Below are 23,111 nucleotides of genomic sequence, written 5' to 3' on the forward strand. Positions count from 1 at the left end.
GCACATGACTTGGCATTGGGGTTTCACTGCATTCAGGTTGCAGGCCTGGTCTTAAGCCTCTTTCCTCATCTTTGCTGGGCGAATTAGGGCCAGCTCTTGTGGAGCCGTCCACTGCTTTCCAGCCCTGAGCTGGGGCCGGGCAGGGCAGGTTGGGGGAAGAAATCCTGAAAATGGATTTACCTGATGCCTGATCCTCTCGGCTTTTGAAATCCTTCCTCCCTGGCTGAATAAACGCTGCATTTTGTGAAGTTCATCCACGCTTAGCCTGCAGCCCTATAAAAAGCAGAGTTCAGCGTTTGATTTTCAGCATTATTAAAGTGGTTATGGTTAGAAACGTGAGCGAAAAGAGGGCACAGAATGTACCGCACCTCTGAGCTGACAACTCCTGCCGAGTTTCTTCTGAGTCATTTGAGGAGCTTACTGAGAAAAACAATTTTCTACTTCTGTCAGCAGCCTTGCAGAGCTGCAGCTGAGTGAGCCATATCCTACCTGCGCCTCGGAGCTGCCCTGGGTGCTCTGCTTACACGAATTGGGGAGAAAAGCTGCCGGGTTGGAGGGCTGGGAGAGGCCGCGGGCTGCAGCTCGTTCCCAGGCTCCGTTTCCATCTCACACAGCAAACTGCGGCTCTGCAGCTGCTCGTGGGAAGAACGGTTGCACCGGGCAAGGTCTCGCTGCAGCACTGCTGGAAACCCAGCGGCTTCCACAGGGCTGTTCGGGATTAGCACTTGTTTGCAGGCGATGGGAAGAGACTCTGAGTCTCTTTAATTGTTTCACAATTAAATCCTCAATGCAGAGCTGCGGCGGCAGCACCGATGCAGTTAATATTTCACATTAGTATGAGGCTATGGTAAGTGAAAGACAGTTTGACGGTTTACAGGGCAGCGAAATGAAACGAGCAGATGCCGAACAACTGTGCGACTGTTTTGGGGCACGAAAACCACGCAGAGACATTTTCTTCCTCTAGCAACACACCTACAATCCTTTGGCAAAGGATGTCCTTTTACTGGAAATCTCATGTTAATGTGTATGATCGGTTGTTGACAGCGAGATGCTTTGCAGGACCAGGACAGCGTGCAAGTGCTCGGGATAAAGCAGCAGTTTTGGTCAGTCCGAGCCCGACAGTCGAGCCCGACGTTCACCCGCAGCGCGCGCCGCCCCACTGATGTCAGTGGAAATGAGAGGCTGGAAAAGCACGGGACTGAGTCAGACGTAGAGGGAAACTGAGGCCCCATTGCGGTAATGATGCTCGCAGATGGGCACGAACCTGCAGCAGGACGGGGGAAGAAATCTCGGCTGCTCGCTTGCCGGCACGATGATGATTTTGCACTAATCCTTGCACCACATTTCTGCTGGCCAGTTATTGCCCGAGCTGCGCACAGGTGGGATGAGGCTGCTCAGCCAAAAATCTCCTTTGAATTTGCTGTGTGCTTATTGTGAAGCCCCCGGGAGGGCCTTCCCCGTCACGAGGAGGAAGCCGAGGACAGGGCTGCTTCCCGCAGCGCCGCACGGCAGGCACTGCCCTATGCAAAAACTCGGCTACCCGGAGCGAGCGCCTCGGGGCCTCCTTTCCCCTTTGATTAGCTGATCTTGCCGCCTGCATTGTCATGCTCCCCTGTTCCAGAAATCCCTTTCTCCTTTCCCATTTCCTTCCCAGAGCAGAAATCCCTTTCTCCTTTCCCTTTTCCTTCCCAGAGCGGGTGAGCAATGCCCGGCTCCCGCCCTGACGTCACCTTCCCGTTGCAGCAGCTCCGTGCACGTCGGGATCCACCTGGGCGCAGCGTCAAGCCGAGCGCAATGGCTGCGTTTGGGGCTCCATCCAAGCCTGCTGCAGTCCCTGGTACTCGGCCTTCTGTGCTGGGCCTGGACCAGACCTGCTCCCAAACGCCAGGATGCTCCTGTGTCCCATAGATGCTTGCACAGCCAAGCACCGTCTTGGTGCTTATGCTTCAAACCCAAAGGTGACAACGGTCCCCAGTGTGTCTCCCAGAGTCTAATGTGCCTTATTTGCCCTTGAGGAGAGGGCCACGCTGTCACTGCAGCTCTCCAAAGGACAGCAAGGCCAAGCCATGAGCCCACGGCCCCAAGCCCTGGTAAAAAAGCACCCTGCTCCCTTAGGACTGTCCTCTTTCCCCTGGGCCCAGCCAGCAGTTCTTAAGCCACAACGGGTTCCTGCCTGCTGGCATTTGGCTGACCTGCCTCTTGAGCATCAGTTCAGTCACTAGAAGGAAAAGAAACCCCCTTCTTCTCAGCTGCAATTTACATAATTAAGTAACAGCTCGTTGCCTCTTCCCTCATTTCCTCCCGGGGCTGGGTGTGGAGCTGGGAGTGCTGCTGGCACAGGGGAGCCCTTGCTGCCTCTCTGCTCCAGGTGCAACTTTTGCTGCAATTACACCCAGAAATGGGGAATTCAGGGCGGAGGCGCCGGCCGTGCCAGCCGCGTGCTGCTCAGCAGGGCCCCAGCACCGCAGCAGCTGCAGATCGGGACCTGCCTTCGGATTATTTTCATTTGTGGAGTGAGATCCAGGGGCTGAAGTCGGCATTTGCTGGGTGCGTGGTGGGGCTCTCGGAGGTATGCAAAACTGCGACTAGCCTGGGCAGAAAGAGTATTTGCCTAGTCTTACTGCGATGATGGATGTAGTCTCAGGGTTGAGTTTGTTATCAATAAATACTCACCCAGGAACTTTCTCTATAGTTGCTCTGAGCTGCAGAGCTATAGGCACAAGCTATGTCCACACTGTAGGGGTCTTGCACCCTTACCCAGGGCTCTTTAGAGGTTTGCTGGGCACTAAAGGTCCTCCTTTGCCATGCCCGTGTCCTCTAGTCCCCTGGCTCTTCCTCTGGGGACGGAGCAGTCCAAGGAGGTTGTTTTTCCTTGCAGACCACACCGGGCTCTTCCCAGAGGGGCCACAGGACTACCCTTGGAGCCAAAGGCAAGGTGCAGAGATATCCTAAGATCCTCCTGGACACCAGCCCTTGGCACCTTCCCGGGATGGGTGTCCCGGACGGCACACGGGGCAGCCTGGACCTGGAGCAGCAGGCAATGCCTCCGATACCTGCAGCCCTTGGAGCTTCCCCTCCACGGGGAGCATCTGCGGCTGCTGCAGGGCTGATGCACACGGAACAGTCTGAGTGAAATCTCCCTTCCTTTGCAGAACGGTAACTTCAGACCGTGCACCGTCACCTAAAACACAGGTGCTCCTGAAACCCTAGTGAAAACACCAGAAATGCTCCTGCTGTGGGATGCCCAGACCATAACCTCTCATGCGCTGATGCTGCAAGGCCCCTTTCTGCTATATATATATATATATGTATTTTTTCCCCTTTTTGGAGCCTGGAAAGGCTCTTTTCCAGGAAGATTCCTCAGCTCCCAGCTGAGGCAGGTGGAATTGTGGCTGCTGTCGCCGTCCTCAAGTGCAGCAATCTGGGAGACGCAACCCCAACGACGGTCCCTCCTTTCAGCCGCATCCTTCTTCCTGAAAAAAGGATGACAAGGAAATGCCAGGATTTCCCGCCTCCATATGCAAGAGAAACACCTGTGGGTGCATGAGCTGGTCCCTTTCACTGAGTAATTAATTCAGCAAATTACAAAGGGAAATCTGTGCTGGGAAAAGGGAGAAAAATCCCAAAAGTTAATCCCAGAGTTATTTCCTCCCTCTGCCTTGATAAAAACATGTTCCTCGGAGCGCTTCAGGTCAGAGATCCGAGAGCCGGCTGAGTCTGCATCGCGGCAAGAAGGTAAAACGCTGATTTTTGTCCTCCTGCGGTAGGAATTAACACCTAATTGCTCCTACTGCTGTAGTGGCCTCTTTGTCAGAGCTCCTGCTTTCAGGCAGTTGCCTGCAGTCCTGTTTTCTTTGAATTGGGAGACTTTTAACTGCTAAATTTAGTAGCATTTATTTTTCCACTGAAAATTTTGAGAGAAACTTTATCTATCTGCTGGATTTTACTGATATTTTCAGCCTTTTCTCTTCTTTGAGATATTTAATGCTTTTCTTTTTCCAACTCTTGCATCTCAGATGTGAGAACACGCTGACCAGTGTGCTCTAACGCATATATACATATGCAACCAATAATATCTAAAATCTGTGCCTTTTCGTATATACCACCATTATGTTCTCTGCTCACAGCATATATAAACAAATTGGGTTCAGGGTATTTTTACTGTGACCTGAGCTATTCTTTTGAATGTGTGTGTAGCCCATGAAGAGGTAAGGTAAGCTCAGAAATCGTGTATTTGCAATCTTAATGCAAAGTAATTGTATTAAAAAATAATAACTTTTGCTTATATTTCCGTTTCTTGGAGGAAAGATAATGAGGAAATCCTGTCCTTTCCTTGTGCAGGTCCCTGAGGCAGGTTTCGCACTGCCCCACGGCATGAAGGGCTCTCACGTTCTCCTCTTCTCCACTATGTGCTGGTCCATGCTAGCGAATGGGAACAAACTCTTCCACTTTGGACCTTGCCGGATTTCCATGAGCATGAATGAAATCAGGGCTGGTTTTGCAGCGATTAAAGCCAATATTGTAAGTAGTGCCGGGGGCTCTGGTGGGGTGGGAAAGTCCTTCCCAAAGCGGCTCCATGGGGACCGCGGGAGCCCGGGATCCGCTCTCACCATCGCGGTGAGAGTGGATTGCATCTCTTTGCTATTGCATTGCTTTGCAATTGCATCGTTGCAATTGCATTGCATTTGCAATTGCAATGCAATTGCATTGCATCTCTTTGCCTGCACAGCAAGGCAGAGACCCCATCCGCACCGTGAGCATCCTGTCCCACCCGCACTCCCTGCACAAGATCAAGGTAGGCGCCTTGCCGGCCTCTCCTGTTGCTCTTTCTGGGTCCTCTAATATCCAGCTTGGAAATCGGCAGCTCTTTTAGTGACTAAATGGGATTTGCTGAATGTTGATCTGCAGTAAAATCAGTTTATAATAATGACCTCTATGTATTATCAGCCTCCATCAAGGCAAAGTGTATGTCCCTAACATTGCCCTATCAGCTACATCTAGTGGCAGAGGTGGCACGTTCTGCTGGGGGACAGAGTCTGCTGGTAACTGTGGGCGTAGAGCCCTTTGGAAGACCTTTAAAATAAAAATATATTGCTTAAGTCTTCAGAAAAATGTTGCATCATCCATCACCTCTTCAACTTCTACGTGGACAAAGTCTTCAAATACTGCACGACCGAGGACTCCTACGTCAACAGAAAGATCAGCAGCATCGCCAACTCTTTCCTCAGCATCAAGCGGAACCTGGCGCACTGCGTAAGTCTGCAGCTCCTCGGGTTTATTTGCACCTGTGTCTGGTACATAAGTAGAGCCAGGCTTTTTATAAAGTTATGAAATCTTTATTTATAAACATGGCTTTAACCAGAGAGATGTGGAGGAGGGACATGAAACGGCGAGGCTGCATGTCCACTGAGAGGGTTTTGCATTTGCCGCCTCCCACGTTAGCCCTCAAAACTACAATTTCTCCCAGGCCCCTCTATCGGAGCAAGTTCTGAGCTGAAGCTGGGCTTGGGGAGTGCAGCCTTTCTCAATTTCACAAAGACTCCGTCTGCACAATAGTTTCCATTGTAGTTAGAAAGTGATCTCTTATTTTTAAAAATGAAAGCTCCAAACAAATGAATTCTCTCTTATTCTTCTAGCATAACCAAAACATGTGCAAGTGTGGCCAGGAGTCCACAGAGAAGTTCAAGCAAATACTCACCAACTACAGAGGGGTGAGTGGGTGACAATATGTCTATTAATTAATACTCAGATTAAGGTACTCAATTAAGGTACTCGGACTCACCTTAATATAATTGCTATCGGTACTTAGGGCTCCTCTCTATCCGTTTCAGCTGAATGTCACGTCTGCAGCAATGAAATCCTTAGGCGAGCTGGATATCCTACTAGACTGGATGGAGAAGTCTCGTTAAGAGCGTGGGCAGCGTTAACCACACGGCAGGGGCCTGGTTGGGAACGCCGTGCCCATGTTGGTCATGGAAATCATATTTCAACGCCGTTTCTCACTCATTGTAGCTGATGTCTGCTCAAACACCGAGTGTTTTGCTAGCGGGGTGGATTCCCGGAAATGCATCCGTGGAGGCTTGCATGGAGATGGAAGGGCTGAGGTCAACCCGGTCCGCAGAGCACTTGTCTCCTGGCAAAAGATGCTCTTCAAGGGCAAAGCAAGAAAGGCTTCTCCTGTGCTACCAGCAGACACATGCCATGCTAATGTAATAGAATTATTGTTTAAATTATGGACTCTTTGTATATATTAATGAGACCTGGATCCCTGGTGGGTACTGTTGTGATCCAGTTAATGCTACAGAACAGCACTTAGAGCTGGGCTCACTTTTAGGCTGCTGAAACCAACCTGTGGACAGGGTGGGCACTGCTTGCAAGAGTAACTCTAGCAGGGACTTCCAGCCTCAAAACCCGTGTTTCCTTTTGAAATGGTATTTTCTGCCTTATCAGTAACAGAACCATTTTTTCAACGTGAGAAATGTGGTTTTTGAATAGAAGGAAAAAAAAAATGTGTGTATTATGCAATTATCTGCTACTCAGTACTATACTTTGTGTGAATTGGTTGCACTTACTGTAAATAAACCCAATTAAAACTGCTGGTCTGGGTTAGACTGCGCTTGCCAAAACTCAGAGGTGTTACTGTTGCTTGTCAGGGAAACTTGTGAGCAGAATTCACTGCGTGTCCTTTATAGCTGCTGTAGTTGCTCCTGGCAGTTGTGAGCATTCAAATATAGAACAAGCTCTTAGGAATGTGTGTCTCCATGCTAGTGATTTGTTTAAAAAAAGCAATGTTTTCTATCATAGTTGCTGCGCTAAGAGCTCTTTATTTGATTTTTGCATTGCAAACAAGCGGCTGGGGTTGCGTGGAGCTGGGGTGGCCTGCGCCGAAGCGCGAGCGGTTCCGGTGCGTGGGAATGGGGCAGCGGGGCCGGGATGCAGCCCGGAGCATCACGGGGGTTCCTGACGGTCCTGCGGAGCCTTCTGCGGGCAACACGGTCCCGTCTGGAGAGGGGAAGGAGGGGAAGGGGCTGCTTCTGGAAGTGCCCTGAGCTTTAGACTCCCCTGGCATCTGCACAGCCTCGATACCTGGACAGGGCTGTGGTTATTTACCCAGTTTCCTATGTAATGCGGAGAGGTTTTTGTTTGGAAAAACATGTGTGACGGCGGCTAGCAAGAGGTAGTGGCTCGGTAGTTTGCTCAGGAAGAAGCTGAGCTGGGAGGAAGAGAGAAAATGTTGTTTTCAGCTCAGAAATCTCTAAGTGATAATGTTCTGCCTTGGCTGGATGAGTCCGTGCGGCCGCTCCAATTGCCCAGGGATCATTCGTTCGCTTCCAGCAGCCCAGGCAGGTCCAGGCCCGTGGGCACCTCCTGCCGCCTTCGAGGCGCTTTCCAAGGGGGGACCCAATGGTGACGCGGGGATGTGATCCATGAGATCCCAGACGTGATCTTGGTGTGTGGTTCGGCAGCAGGAGAAGGAAGGAAAGGAGCGGGAACGGGGTTGGATAAAAGGGAGAGCTCATGTGTCTTTATTCCGGATTTGCAGTGTGTGTTAATATTCTCATGCTTTTCCTATAGAGCCCAGCAGGAGAGTGAAGCGGAGCGCTGCGGCGCGGCGCCCAGCCCGCCGGCACCGGAGCGGCCGGGGACGGGGACGGTGCTGGCGCCGGGGCCGCGGCGCGGGGTGTCCCGCGCTCACATGCGGCCGTCCCAGGGCCCCGGTGGGGCGGCCGTGTCCCCCCCGGCACCACGGCCCTGCGCCACGGCGCTCGCCTGCAGCAGGAACGCCGAGTAGGCGACGTCGGCCTCCTCCTTGGAGCTCTGCGGGAGGGAAGGGCGGCGCTGCAGGGCTGGGTCCCGCGGGGCGACCGGCACCCCGGGCACCCAGCAGCAGCCCCCCGTGCTCCAACCCGGCCCTGCTCCTGCGCCCGCTCCTGCCCGCGTGCTCGCCCACGCCGGGGCGCCCGCCCGCCGCCTCTTACCCTCTTGGCCTTCCTGGCCTCGGCGGCGCTCTCGGCTTCGCTCGTGGTGCTCACGAGCTCTGGAAGGAAAGGGGGACGTTAGGGAGGGTCTCTGCTGCCTCGCCAAGGGGCTCCGCTCCCGCGGGGCCTCCCCTGCTCTTACCGTCCCCCCCAATCTGTGTCTCCTGCGTGCCCTTCATGCAGGCGTTGTCGTTGGCGCCGTACTCCTTGGCGCTCTCAAAGTCCGACATGCTGATGTTGGTGCGGTAGCTCCCCACGGACACCAGGTCTGCGGGACGGAGAGCAGGGACGTGCGGCACTGGTGAGCTCCTGTCCCCCCGGCTCCTTCCCCCCGGCTCCTTCCCCCCGGCTCCTCAAGCTCCATGGGGCTCCAGCCTCTGGGTCTCCCTGGATCCGGAGCCGCCGCGAGCCAGGCTCCGTGTGCTTCCCACCGCAGGAGCAGCTGGGATGTGCTGCTCAACCCCACCGACTACCCCGACCTTACCAACGTCTCCCGCGAGCGGCACGGACTCACCCGAGCGCTTCATCTGCCTGTATTTGTAGACTGCAAAAACCGTGGCCAGGATGAGGAAGACTCCGCCGACGGAGACGAGTGCCAACACGAGCGAGCTGGGGCCAGCGCTGCATGAGGGAGATGCCGCTGTGACCTGACGCCTCCGAGCCACGTGCGCCAGGACAACCTCCTGGAGCATCCCAAGCAGCCGTGGCTCGGACGGGACTCACCTCCCTGCGACCGCGGGGCTCTGAGCCCCGCTGCTGCTGGCCCTGTCCTGGGCAACGCCGCCGCCGTCCTGGGCACTGCCGCCGCTGCTGCTGCTGCTGCGGGCATCGACGTCCAGGAGCTCCGGGCGGGCAGCCGCGCCGCTCTCCACGGCCAGCCGCTCTGCGCGACAAGGGACGGGAACGCATGGAGACAAGGAGGGAAGGCAAGTGCGTGCTGCATTTTGTGCGTATAGGCCTATATTGAGTATGGCTATATGCATATTGCCTATATGTGTGCGTATATATACTTATGTGACTCTCTAAATTGTGATTTAGTTGCCTGGAAAAACTTAGCCCGAAACAATGTCTTGCAAAAATCTTGAGCAGGCTCCTTCTGGATTCGCACGTAGGTTTGGAAACTTCTTGCGTTTCTGAATCTCGTCTTTGCAGCATTGCAAGGAAACAGCTTGCTAGGAAAGCTGTTTCTTTGCAGCATTGCAAGGAAATACTCGGTTTGCTTTGATTTCTTGCGCTTTACCCACCAATGGAAGTGGAATGAGGCTGCTCCTCTCCCTTACCAAGGGATCCCAAAATCCCTTCCCGAGGAAAATATCTGCAGTCCAAAACACGGCAGGAAAGCGGAGCCCAAGCCCCTTGCTCGTAGAGAGGGACTGTGTTGGCTGCCCTTCCTTTCCCGCACCCTACAATTTCCCTGTCCATTAAGACCATAAGCTCCCTGGGGTCAGGTGCCTCTACCTCGTGCTGCCTTTCACATGGCACATGCCAGATGCTGCATCATTCGAGTGATGCTGCAAATTGCCATACGAACAATTACTAGGAATAGAGTCAAAGGGGCGAAAAGGGGGTGGAAGGAAGTGATGTGTACAGCCTGGCTTCCCTTAGCGCTGGGGAGGGAGGAGGCAGCCACACCAGGGAGCAGATGACAGCGCCTGCGGAGCTCAGCAAACCCGAGCGGGCTCGGATCTGGGTGAGAGCCTTTGTGCTTTGAGGTGCTGCAGCCTGGTGGAGGCGGGCAGCATTTCCCTCCCGGCAGGAGGCGGCGGGGTTTGGTTTGCAGCGTGGAAGCGCCCGTCCGCTCTCGCCATGGAGCTCACCTCCAGATACCCGCAGCTGCACGGCCTTGGTTTCCCCATAGACACCCTTGTGCTTCACTCCACACCAGTACCAGCCCTGGTCCGTCAGTGCCACATCGTCAAAATTTAGGAGAATGGTCTTGTTGTCCTTGTCACAGTCAACGTTCAGCTCGGCGCGGCTTTGGTCGGAAGCCTCCACGGGCGTGCAGCCGCTCCTGGTCCACTTGCACCAGTACTTCTCATAGGAATAGTACTTGCAGGGGTAAGAGCAAGCCAGCTGTGCCGGAGCGCCCACGCTGGCCTCCACCTCCTCCTCTCCTGTTAGACTCGGTTCTCCTGTGAGGGAGACACAACCGGAGAGCAGGATTAGCAGTTTTGGCAGCAGTCATGAGAGCAAGTAGGGAGTAAGTCCCCATGATGGGGGCCACGAGACACATCTTTGAGGGAAAGTGCTCCTTACACCACTAAGTCGGTGCTAAGGAGCTGCGTACACCTTTGTGCGCCAAAGCTATGTTTTGTGAGGGGTAAGAGGTAGTCATGCGGAGATGCTGCTTGCCAGTGCTTCCCCACAGACCTGAAACCTGGTGCTCCCATTAAAATTACCAGGCGGGGGGAAATTGCTGCAAAATTTTGCCTTGTAGGACAGAGAAGGACCTCGTGTCTCCTCACAAAACCTTTTGTGGTGCGTAGAAGGTTAGTTCCTACCCACCGTGTGGGCAGGATAATACACGTGTCCATACCGTCCACGATCTTCAGCTCCTTGGACGTCTTCTTCTCCCTGTTCTCATTCGTCATGCACCAGTAATAGCCGCTGTCGCTGTCCGCCAGCCGGTTGAGGATGACGGTAAGTGTGTTGTTCTCCGGGTTGTCGTACATGGCCACCCTTCCCTCGTAGAGGTCTGACACGAAGCCGTTGCTGTCTATGATCCGGGAGCAGCCGTTCTTTCGCCACTTGCACCAGTACTTCAACGAGCTCCTTCCCTTAGTGTCATAGCGGCATTCGATGGTCACCGAGCCTCCTTTCACCCCAAGCACTGTGTGCTTTCCTTGAGGAACGTCTGTCCCTGGAGATACAAAATAAAAGGGGCAGTTTCACATACCTAGACTTTCATGTGGCACTTTCTGAGGGAAAAAATAAGGGAATGAATAAATTAATAATAAAGAAAAAAAAAAAAAAAAAAAGGAACAAAGCTGTATTAGGTGCTGAAACAAGACTGGGTCAAGCTCTAGGCTACCAATGGTAGGAGACCATCCTGGGGCTGATAGGAACTGACCACAAAGGATCTGTCAGGTCTCTCCTTTTCCTAAATTAACTGGGTTATTTTGGTCTTATGTACCAACATTTCTCAGTAGCACTTCCTTTTTAAGAGGAAGGGTAAGTCTTTTCCGTCCTATATATGTATCATTTTGAAATTTAAGGAAATTAAAAGATTCAAGGAGACAGTCATCTTGTCTCAAATTGTCACCAGGAAGATAGCTCATCACTGCCAGGAAAACCAGCTCTCTAGGTACAAGTCTGGGGTTTATTAGTCATGACTTAGTGCATGACTGAGAGATACATGAATAGAAAGAAAGATCTGTAGGAGAGAACAGAATAATAGCACTCTAGGAAAAGAAATTAAAATCCTTGTTAAGTAAAATGGTTGGACTTGGTTGGACTAGATGATCTCTAGAGGTCCCTCCCAACCTTAAACATTCTGTGATTCTGTGTAAATGAGACCATTAGCATCAGGTCTAAAGAGGAACAGAGATGAAGGGAACCCACGTAGGGGTTTTTAGACCCTGGGGAAGAGCTCCCTGACCTTCATAGACGTGCAAATCCACTTCCTTGGTTTCTCCGCTCTCTCCGTAGACCCCCGCTCCGCACAGGTAGAGCCCCGCGTCTTGCCAGCCCAGCTGGGTGATCATGATGCTGTAGGAGCCCGCGGTGTTCTCGTTGCTCAGCAAGATGCGCCCCGCGTACTCGTCATCCACCTTCCCGTAGGTATCGATGATGTTCCGGCAGCCGGATTTCTCCATCTTGCACAGGTACTTCCTGATGCTCGCGTAGTCCTGCCCGAAGCTGCAGGTGATGGTCACGGAGCCCTGCAGCTCCACGTAGAAGAGCTCGGCTTCCTCGGGCACGTTTGGACCTGTGGGAAGGAGCATTGGGCAGGGACTGCTGCAGCCCGCTCTCTGCAAACGTAGGGTCTTTCTGTACCGTAACGCTCTCGTATTCTGTGTGCTGCTGCTTCGAGCATGAGATTGTCCTACTGTGCTCCCTGTCACCACGAGACTGGTGTCTCGGCCATGTCCCTGCTCCGCACCAAGGGTTCTCCCAGGGCCTGATTACCGCAGGGCCTGATTTTGCCCTGTGCTCTGCAACCCTCTCCTTGCCCATTGGAAAAGTCAGCAGTTTCTAAACAAGGTTTGAAGCCTTCAACATGGCTCATTTCACCCCATTCCTGTTTTTTCTGAATTAGTGATGACAAAATAGGCTACTCTGTGAAAACACCAGGACAAAGAGGGCTGAGACAGACCTCCCGCGGAGCCCAGCCACAAGGGGCAAAGGAAAGCAACGCTCTACAGCCGCTACCTTCAGAAACGTCCAGCTTCACTTGGAAGGAGAGCGCTCTGTTGTTGAGGCCAAGGCCGCAGTGGTAGGAGCCCCTGTCCGCCAGGCCCAGCCCCGAGACGTTGACGAGGAACACGCCTTGATCCGGGAAGTCCGTGATGGCCACTCGCCCCTGGTACCCGGGGGCCACGTAGCCGTTGGAGGAGACGACGGTGTGGCAGCTCCTCGTCGCCTCGCGGCACCAGTACTTTCTGTCGTGCTTGTTCACCGTGGTTTGGGGGTAGAAGCACTTGACGGTGACGGAGCCGTCCAGCAAACCACTCACCTCCCTCGGCCCAAAGATGGGGTTCAGAACTGCAAGGAGAGAGGAGCGAGTGCCCGGCGCTCTGCGCAACCCCACGGGGCAGCGGCGGGCGCTGCGGCGAGGGGGCTCCCCCGTCCCACCGCGGCCTCGCACTCACTTCCCGATTTGGGTGGGTATTTGCTCCTCGCGGCTTCCGCGGGCAGGAGGGAGAGCAGGAACGCAGATGCGAGGAACGCCAGGATGCTCATTTTGCCTCCTTCCCTGGAAGGAAAAGACGGGGTGAGTGTCACTTGGGAAGCGGCTGGGTTGCACCCGGTGCCCCATAGGTCTGGGACGGGTGGGGAGCTGGAGCTGCTGGAGGCAGAGGGAGCATCCCGGGCTCTCTGCTCTCCCCATCCCACCATCCCCGGGGAGACTCTGGGCTCTGCAAAGTGGCCGCTTTGCTCATCTTTCCCCACATCTGTCTTGCAAAGACTCAGGCACAGCTGGAAGAACAAAGCAAGAAGTATTTCGAGGCAAAAGTGTTTAAACCAGGCAAAAAAGGCCAGCCAAGCTCTGAATATGTTTGCACGTTTGTAGACCAGAGCAACCCTTTGGCAGGTTAAAGTCCAAAGATGGTCCAAAAGCAGCCAAGGGCATGAAAGTCCAGCGGGGACCAGGATCAGAGCTGCCAACCTGGCCCTTGTCAGAAGTTCACACCGTTTTTAAGTGCTTGGTACAGTGGGGTCACATTTTCACAGATTCACAGATTCACAGAATATTTAAGGTTGGAAGGGACCTCTACAGATCATCTAGTCCAACCTTCCTGCTCAAGCAGGCACACCTAGAGCATGTGGCATTTTCCTTCCTTCTTTTCTTGTGCTGTGAAAGGAAGGCTTATTCACCTGCTGGTTAGGCTGCCAAGATCACTCCTTAGGAAAACCTGCGCTTGTGGACCAGGTCCTGCAGGAGCTTTAGCCTGGCCTTTGCTTCCCCGTTCTTGTTGAGGAGGCTTGCCAGTAAAAAGGAGGGATAAATGTTCTTTTTATTTATTTTTTCTTTCTTCCTTCTGCTGCTGATAAAGCTGGTAAGATGAAGAGATTTAGCTCAAACCAAACAAAGTGCTGTCCCCATGGGTATATCGGGCCAGAGCTAACCCACCCCTTGGCCGGGACGCAGCGCGATGGGCAGCGCGGCGCTAGGAATGCCAAATCAAACTGTGGGCTGATCGAAAAGCCTCTGTGTCCTTCAGGCCGAACGTTTCTGATCTTTCCGTTCGGAATTGAGTGATGGGCTGGAGAAATCCAGGACTTAATCCCCAGCGCCCTTTTCCCTGCCGTTGCACAGTGCGCTGCCGGGGGGACGTGTGCGTCCCAAGCATGACTGCTCACCTACTTGGTTATTCCAAGCTCTAGAGAAGAGGATGGATGCCAAGAAAGTCTTTACAAACATCCGCAAGAATTTGATTTCTGGGTATCAAGTGACAGGATTTATTACATTAGGGGCAATTCCCATCAAGAGAAAAAGGCTTTCATTTCCTTGTTAGGATGAAAGGTGTTCTGTTGTGCTTTCTTCCTTGTGTTGTGATCTCTAATTGCTCAGTGGCTACTTGTCTATGGCTAATAATTAACTCACCGAGCATGAAAAATGCGCTTTCATGCAAATCCCAGAAGAAGCCAGCAAGACAAACAGAACCCATGCTGCAGAAAGCAAACACTGCAGAAAGGGCCTTGCTGTTTGACCCTTGCTAGCAGCAGCTCCGCTGGCTCCGGGAGCCTTGCTGCTTTCTCTGCTGCGTGGGGATAAGGAAGGGGGGAAGGACAGACCCCATGGTCTTAGCAAGAAATAGCCTGTTAGTGCAAGCAAGCAGCTCCTGGCCACCACAGGGATCCTGACAGCATCTCTGTCAGGTGGAAAAGGATGTTTCTTGTAAGAAACAGATAAAACGTTCAGAAAGATGCATACAAGAGTGGAGCTAGCGAGGTCCACGTATGCACACATAAGCATGAGAGGACTTTTGCCTCTTTATTTTTGAGTGCACTCAATCTGTGTCTGTGCAAGGACCTGGGGACGAAGCCCAGCGCCGCTTGCAGCCCTGTCCTCGCGCTGAGCCAATTCCTTGCGGCACTCGCTGCACGAGTGGAGGAAAAACCCCTGGCTGCAGCAAGCCCAAACAAGCAGAGCCGCCCGTTACGTAAAGCCGCTGTCAGGTGCATCCGTACTGACCCGCTCCCTTATAGCCGAGGAAACCCCCTCCTTGCTGCCCGCGCGGGCTGCGCTCTGAGAGGACGATGCAGCCGCGCTGCGCCGTCCATGGCACTGCAAGGGATTCATTTACCAAAGTTATCCTTAACAGAGCTCTTACTCCCCTTTTCTTTTCTTTGTTTTTTGTGTGTGCTGATGGGCCTTTCCTACAGGATTTGCAGTGCATCGCCAGAGCACGAGATTTGAAGCTCCGAGCGCCTAAGGAGGAAGACGAGTGTTGGGCTCAGCAAGTAAGCGGCCGCGGGGCTGGTTCGCACTGACGCTGCTGCAGGCGGAGGGGAGCTGCAAGGAGAGGCCGGGGCAGGTGGGACGAGGCTCGGGACCGTGGGGAGCAGAGGAAGGGCCAGGAGCAGCTGTGCCATCCCCAGAGCAGCTTCACGACACGTCCGGGGCGGGCTGGGGGCGCGAAGGACTCGTACGTGGCCGCGGGTTTGGCGTTAACCAGGGTGTCCTTTCCCTTCGTCTGTCTTTTAGATGCCACTCGAGCGGTGTCTCTTGAGAAGTGGCACTCGCTCTCGTTCTGCACCCCCAGCTTATTCCTCTTCGCTGTCAGCTGTTAAGGCAGGGTGAAGGTGCTGGTGCCGGAGCTGGGCTCCCTGGGTGGGATCCCTTTGTATGTAAAGTTGCGGCCTCCCCGCCACCAAAGCAACAACAGAGGCTGATCATAAGCAAAATAATATGAGCACTTTGAGAATATTTAGTTGTTACGTGATAGAAAAGAGAAGATTCAGCTATTTCTAAGTGAGGGATCTGGGGTTTTGCCCTGGGCTGCCACGTATCCGTGTTCATTCCTGTGCCTCGGGCTGGCCGGCAAAGGCATGAGCCTTTGCTCGTGAGGTGAGGTGGTCGGGGTTGGTAAAAGGCCAGACATTCACGCCAGGGAACGTGCTCCAACTTGCAGCCCGTTTCCGTGCCTTGGTTTTGGTGTTTCCCCATGCGCTGCGGCGCGCGGCGCATCCCGCACCCACTTCCCGCTCGGAGCGGCGCTGGGCTGAGTGCTGGCCATGGCGGGGTGGCGAGGGCAGCTGATGGCCTCTTTCCCCCCACTTTTGGGCTTTTAATGGCTAAATCTCTCAGTGTCGCAAGGGTCGTTTTGGCAGCGAGTAGCGCACGCTGCTTTCCGGTGCGCCGCCGTGCTCTGCACCTCGCTGCGCGCTGTGTGGAACAAAGCGAACCCAAATCGCACAGGTTTTACACAACGTAGGGTGGACAGAGCCGGGGCGCGGTGACCACCTCGTCACCGGTGGGAACGTTTGGCATGCCGGGATGCAGGTTCCTGCGGGGCTGGGACTGGAGGCGTGCGGGTGCAGAGCGATGCTCTGGTCGGGGCAGCGCCAGCCCAAGCAGCCGCTCTTGCCAGGTGGGAATCGCGGGGCTCCGGCCCAGGTCCTGCCGACTCAGCTCGGCCGGGTTGGCCTACGGCATTAACCATTAACTACTGCTCTTAGCAGTGACCAGTGTCAAGGACGCGCCACAGGGCTAGCGAAACACGAAGAATTGGCGCTGGGCTTGTAAACCTATTCTAAAGATCCGCCTCTATTGCAGCAGGCCTACTGTTACCCAAATATTGAAGGAATTGTACGGAAAGGAGTAAAATATATATATGTATATATACATGCACACACTCACATTTTTTTTTTCCTCCAAAGCCTTTTAAAGAGACATTTGCCAGCACCACGAGCACAATATGATGATGATCTACATGATGATCTTGCTGCACTGGGCCGTTGTACCAGAGGATGTGGCACAAGCAGGGAGATTTGCCCACATGCCAAGGATCAGGGCATGCAAACGGACTTTCCTAAATGCCAGTACCAGGTTTAGCTGCATTTTTATCCTATCCATTACCATCACCACACCGATGGCCGGTGTGAGACTTGTAGATGCTTGTGGTGGGATTGGGAAAAGCCGCCCATCCACTTGGGTAGAACATTTTCTCTGCCCTTCACAGAGTTATGGGAGCAAGCGATAGATTTGTTTTTTGAAGATGCAAGTTCAAGCTGACCTGAACACAGACAAAGAATAAATATTTCGTGTTCCAAATCGATGCCTCCATCACAATATGGAAGGGATAAATAAAGAGCAGGTGCTGATTTTGTGATACACTGAAGCAGCTAGGCAGATTTTACAGAAGGATTTTAGGACTGCCTTCAAAATCAATAGATTGTAAGAAATCCTGCAGTACCTGTGACTTCCTAGCAAAGAATTTTTGCGTGTCCCACTCCGTCACTGTCCTTTACCAGCAATATATTCTGTGCAAAAGGCAACTCTCGTGCTGAAGCCCTGGCTGAGATTGCCCTGCTGATGTGACCTGCTGCTCCCCTTAGCTCTCAGATGCCACCATAGGCTCACTTGCCCTGTCCTGGGGAGGATTCCTAGGGTTCTTTTGTACCCAGCTTTGTTTCTTGCCTCTTGGGCTGGAAAGTGAAACCCATTTCAGTGCTATTAACCTATTATTCCATTTTAATGCTGTTAGTATCCTTAGAAGCTGTAACCCAGAGCACTTGCTGTCCTGCCCCTGACTGCAGGGTGAGGGTTTGATGGGTAGAAGCATGGCACGAATGCCTCTGTTTCAGCAACCGTTTCTATTAGGTGGCAATCTTTTCCCCTCTACTTTGTATGAAATGTATGAATAATCCTGCAAGAACGCTTGCTTTGCACGGAAATTTGGTGTACTGAGCTCGTGGGGGCTTGGCCCTATGGCCCCATACACCAACTTCTTAAATCGCCAAGTCCCTTTCCATGGGTTTACCTCCCATGAGCACGATCCAAAAGGCTATGTCTTTTATAGTAGTAATACTTACTAAAAACCTGCTGTTAGATAGTTGTCTAATCCTGAATGCAAATACCGGGCTGATAAATCATCTCTTTTTGCAGAAGAGAAGCGCTTAGAAAGTCACCGTGGAGAGGAAAGCGTAAAACCCACCAGCCCGATGCTGCGTTCCCGACCTTCTCGGAAAACCCACCGGCGTTTCCCCGCTAATCCCCTCTTGTCCCCACGCGGATCCGAGGAAGGGCCCCCGAAAGCCTCTCCCACCTGGCACCTGCCGGCGTGTCCCTTGGGGTAGGTGCTACTCACCCTGCAGACCCTCTCGCGCCCAGACTCCCCCTTCCCTGGCGCAGGGACCCGCTGGGGACGAGCCGGTGGCGGCGGCCGCTCCTGCCTCCCCGGGACGCTCCGCTCGCCTGGCACCCTTTTAAATACCCGTCTTCACCCCGGCCCCGCGTTTCCACCTGTTGTGCCTTAAAGGAATAGCATCCGCTGGCCCGGCAGGCGCGGGCACGGTGCCACCGGCGCGGGGGTGGCTGCCGCAGCCCTGGCGCACGATGCCACGCCAGGGGCCAGCGCTGCTCCGGCCTCGCACCCTGCAACCCCAGAAATCGCACAAAGAGCAAACGGGAGCATTGCTGCCATCGTCAGCACCGGCCCTGGGGCGCCCGCCGCGCCGCAGCCGGTTGGAGGGAAAGGTGGCGGGTGCTGGAGCCGCGCGGGCAGGGGAAATTAAAGAAAGCAAAAGAGTTTTGTTATTCCCCGAGATGAATCATTAACTTGCTTTGCCCCACGCTAGCAGTGCCAAAATAGAGGTTTGGCTCGGCTGAGGGGTCGCGCAGAGCTTCTCTTGCCCATCTGAAGTGAAAAGGGGTGAGCACGGGGCTCTCCTGCACCCACTCGTCTCACCTGCTCTTGCTTTCTACCCGTCCTGCTTTCGCCCTCTGCAGTGCAAAGGGTGTTTTTATTGCACAGGTATCTGGGGGTGCTTGCAGGGATGCAGCTTAGGGGTGGGTAGGGGGATAAAATCAACCCAAAATTGCCCCACAAGCACCGGCAGGTGCTTCTACATCTCGGAGTGAAAAGCCCCAGGCAGCTAAGAGTCCTTAATGAAGCCATTGCCTTGGCCCTTAGCATTCCTTGTGGAACTGACCCACTGTCTCCAAACACCATGAAATTAGGTGTATATATTCACTTGCTCCGCCAGACAAGCGCCCTCCTGCCAAGGCACAGGCTGCAGAGCATCCCCGGAGCACGAGAGCTCCCCGTTTGCTGGGTTTGGGGGCCAAAGCGCCGCATACGGCCCAGCCCGTGGCCTGAGCACATGAGCTGGAGCTGCTGCTCAGCTCTGGGCTGCAATGGGCCAAAATGCCCCGAATTTGGGCCACAAGTTAGCTCTGCTGCCGAGGGGATGAGACCAGCCCTGAGAACTCGAGTGTTTTCTGACGCCCTTAAGCCGGAGGCGCTTTGCACGTTACAAAACAAAACCCAGCGGGTTTCCTGAAAATCCGCCGGTGTTTTGCTGCTGTTTTGGGGTTTTGGGGTGCTTTTTTGTTTGTTTAGGCTAGCGCTGAGCAAACGTGCACGGAGCGCAGGGCTGCCAAGGGGGAGCCGCCCTGTGCCCGGGCCAGCCCCGCTGTAACCTGGCAGCCCGGCCGCTTGCAGCAGCAAGGGCCCAGGAGCACTCCTTCATTTTCCCACCACAGGTGCACTCCTTCATTTTCCCACCACAGGTGCACTCCTTTATTTTCTCATTTACAAAGGATTGGGAGATGCCCAGGCAGCCTGCAGCGAGCCGGCACGGGACCCGAGCTCCTCGCGGCTCCTCGGGTGCAGCAGCTCCGGGACGGGACGGGAGGATTCCTGCCCTCCTTCCCCGAGGCTCCATCACTCAGCTTGAAAAGCCTTTTTTTCCCCCGGGGGGTCCCTGCAAAAGCAGAAGAAAAGCGTTTATTTGCTGTCCCTCTGGAGCGTTGGTAGCGGTGTCTTGGTGTGCTGGTAGCCCTGTGGTGTTTTTAGGCTCATCTCGGAGTTTTAAATGGGTCTGAAGTTTCGGGAGGTCTAGAAATGCTTCGTTTAGAGGTGACTGCTGGAGTGCTGCCATTACCAGCTCTTGGTTTGTACCCTTCATTTTAGCAGTTTCTCACCAAGTATCGATTGCTTATTTGGGAGGTTTTAGATGAGATTTCTTTTTTTGTCAAATGGAAGAGAACACTTTTCAGTGATGTGAAACACCACACATGGGACAGACTTTGAGATATTTACTCGAATATTTTCTGCCGTCTCAGATATTTTCCCAGCTCCTTTCTGCAGTGTAGCAGCAGTCCTAGCCATGGCCTCTGCTCTCCACCTTGCTGGGAGACGCAGGCACCTGGAGCCAGGTTGGACTGCCTGGATCTCCCGGGGATAGCGCAGGTGATTCTGCACGGGCAGGACAAAAATGTTAAGATTGCAACACAGTGAGCAAGGATTGCTTCCAAGTAATCCCGCACGAGGTCATAAGGGATGAAATATTACTGAAACAAGCAAACAGGAAGAAAGATAACATGGTTGTGATGCGTAAGCAAAATTTATAATCAACCTATAATAAATTTATAAACCTCACATAGGATTTAATCAGAGTCTTTTGAAATCTAGGGCCTGATATCCCATGGTAGGGAATAAAGACAATCATCTTCCTGGGCTGCAGCCCTCGTTTCTCTCCTGTGGAAATGTTTTACCTAGTCAGCCACAAGCGCTCTGAATAAAGTCTTGGTTTATCCCCATGTGCCAGGGGAAGCTGATGTTTGCAGCACCCATTCCAGAAGAATCCTACCTGCTTTCACTGGGGTCAGTTTTGCTTTCTTGGGGTTTTTCTGCATTCACCGTTTCCTCCATCCTTTGCTCTTCCACAGGGTCTGCGAATGTTGCTGCTTCCAGCCTTCCTGGAGCGTTCCCTTCTCTTCCTTAAAAACAAGGAATGCGGATGCGCTGGATGGAAACCTTCCCCAGACGCCCACTGAGCTCTCCAACACGCGGTAAGCCGGGTGGTTTTTCAGATTAATTTAACTTAAATTTATCATGGTCGAGACAATACGTTTCGGAAGGATATTTCTCCATGGGCGTTGCTGGCAATGGGTTGCTTGGCACGGGTTGTTTGGGCCCGTCCTTGCTGGGCCGGGGTGAACGGCGGCGGGTTTGCGGCGGCCGGGACCGGCCGGGCGCCCGTCCCATGGCACAGCTCCCTGCCCTTCCCACTGCTCCCTTTCCCAGCACTGCCGGGCAATAAACGCGCTCCATGTGCAGGAAATACTCGGCTTGGTTTTCGGGAGGGCTCCCAAATTTCGGTTCGTCTGCTTCTCCAATCGGATTTTTCGGGATTTTTGCCCACGGAAAAGGGAAGTGCGGGATTCCCGAAACACAAACAGCCCCAACCTCCCTGGACACTTACCTGCCTCCTTATGGAGCTTCCTTTTGGTAAGGACAAGAATAGGGATAGCGAGGAGAAGCAGCCCAAGGAGAGCTGGGAGCACCACGGACAGCAGATGCGATTCACTTGTTGCCCTGGAAGGACAAACGGCCAGAATGGAATTGGATTAAATGAAATTGGATTTCGATTCACGTTTTGGCACCTGAAACGTTTAATACAGGCTGTGGTTTTTACACCAGAGAGTATCAAATTGTTCTAAACTCTGACCAAGTCACAGGAGAACAGCCAGCAAAGTCAAGTGGAGATGCAATCGCTTGATCTGGAGTTTGGCTTATGAGGAAGTAATTTCTGCAGCCACTTATGACCCTGCTCCACTTTGCGGGGTTTATGCTGCCAACTGATTATTCCCCTCCAAAAAGCAAACAGGTTGTGCCCGCTGTGCAAGTGCACGCATGGGGGGCAATGCTTTCTTTGCCGGTTGTTGCAGACCCCCGTGGTGCTGGAAGGCATCGAGATGCCTCCTCCGTGCAGAGGCAGCCCGAGCTCCACATGCAGAGCCAGCTTTGCTGGCAGCTGTGGGGAATGGGACCCACAGACAAGGCCTAACTGCTCTGGGAACCTTGTGTTTGGGCCACATTCGGGTAGGACTGACCTGCACGTGGGTCTGCAGATGGCTTCACCTGGGCTGGACGGTGGCCACGGGCGGGCTGAGAGGCGCAGAGCCCAGCAGGAAGCACAGGCACGAAAATCCCCAGCCAGGTAAAGCACTTTGTGCTGAGCTGGCAGCACGTCCTGCCGTAGGGACGTGCTCTGGAATAGCGACTGGCCAAAATAGCTCGGAGGCTTTGGACGAAGCTTTTCCAAGCTTAATTCCTGATGTGGCACTCGGGCACTGCCTGGCTGTGCATAAGGGCTGGAAAATGTGTGCAGCAAATTGTGCGACTGCTCCCCGTTCACCAGGGTTATTGCTCAAGCCGCGAGCTCCCTGACAGCCTGTCTGCAGCCAAACCAAGGAAAACAGAGCTATTGACTCTGGCTTCTGATCTACGGCAGGCACCAGCAGCAGGAGGGTTAGACAGAAGTTCAAAGAGCCACGCTGCTGATGGACAGGAGATAACTCTGCCTTCCGCATTTCTGATTGCTAATAACTGCCATGAGCATTTAGAGCGTGCAGCCCGTGCGGAGCAACGCAGAGCTGCACAGCGGTCCTGCCAAGCCCCGCGCCGGGCAGAGCCCCTGCTGGGACCTGCGTGGTGGACTTGCCTCCCGCGGGGGATCTGCTCTCCGGCCGTCTCAAGGGTGGCCGAGGGCAGCGTGGTGACCAGGGCGCTCGTGCGCTCCGTGGGTCCCACCTCCGTGCACGTCTGGCTGGGGACACCCCTCGGGGTGGGGGTGCTGGAGGCAGCTGGCACTGTGGACATGTGGTCCGGGACAGCGGACGTCTCGGGGCCTTGTGAAGAGAGAGCTCCTGATAAAGAAAATGTTTTCAGGGATTGAAAATCCATATTTTTTTTGCAGAGAAAGCATGTTAAGTTTACCCACAAACCATTACTTTCATGAAAACATCTGCCAGGCTTTTGCATTTCACTTTGCAGCTCCTGATAAGAAAAATGCAGCATGATATGACCAAACCCAAGCAGCTGCATAGAAACACCCCACCTGAAACGGTGGGATACTTTTGAGCTTGTGTTTAGAGCACAGCATGTGTCTCCATAGTGCGTGCTGGAGACTCCAAGCATGAGTCACTGGGACTTTGCTCCATAAATAACCAACAGCCCTATTCAAACAAGCTAAACTGCTTCCGAAAGTCCAGCTTGCATCCTTGCTTGGGTGACCCTCTCCATCAGCTTGGTGTCTTGCAGGTAGGTGTTTGCAAGGCAACGTGCGGTGCGGGTGTTTCCCAAAATGTTCTTGCAAAGCGGGGTCTGTTCTTGCAAAGCAGGATCTGTTCTTGCAAAGCGGAGTGTATTCTTGCCAAGTGGGGTCAGTTCTTGCAAAGCGGGGTCTGTTCTTGCAAAGCGGAGTGTATTCTTGCCAAGTGGGGTCAGTTCTTGC

General features: G+C 53.7%; 2 protein-coding genes across 2 annotated transcripts; one reads left to right on the plus strand and one right to left on the minus strand.

The window, feature by feature from the left end:
- The first annotated feature begins 3,713 nt into the window (after nt 1-3,713).
- Nucleotides 3,714-6,710, plus strand: LOC112944645 (interleukin-20-like). The gene is made up of 6 exons (XM_026036123.1): nt 3,714-3,735; nt 4,342-4,521; nt 4,730-4,795; nt 5,101-5,253; nt 5,637-5,711; nt 5,832-6,710. Exons 2-6 carry the CDS (start codon nt 4,375-4,377, stop codon nt 5,907-5,909), a joined length of 519 nt encoding a protein of 172 aa, XP_025891908.1. The 5' UTR covers nt 3,714-3,735; nt 4,342-4,374; the 3' UTR covers nt 5,910-6,710.
- Nucleotides 6,711-7,692: 982 nt separating this feature from the next.
- Nucleotides 7,693-18,004, minus strand: PIGR (polymeric immunoglobulin receptor). The gene is made up of 11 exons (XM_026036122.1): nt 17,957-18,004; nt 12,791-12,894; nt 12,351-12,683; nt 11,578-11,907; nt 10,516-10,839; nt 9,797-10,111; nt 8,703-8,862; nt 8,494-8,600; nt 8,122-8,247; nt 7,980-8,038; nt 7,693-7,818 (listed from the first exon to the last, which is right to left on the minus strand). Exons 2-11 carry the CDS (start codon nt 12,879-12,881, stop codon nt 7,693-7,695), a joined length of 1,971 nt encoding a protein of 656 aa, XP_025891907.1. The 5' UTR covers nt 12,882-12,894; nt 17,957-18,004.
- Between the last annotated feature and the right edge of the window lie 5,107 nt (nt 18,005-23,111).

This window comes from Nothoprocta perdicaria, unplaced genomic scaffold (genome assembly GCF_003342845.1).
Source record: "Nothoprocta perdicaria isolate Ctin4 unplaced genomic scaffold, notPer1 scaffold_170, whole genome shotgun sequence".
NCBI lineage: Eukaryota > Metazoa > Chordata > Aves > Tinamiformes > Tinamidae > Nothoprocta > Nothoprocta perdicaria.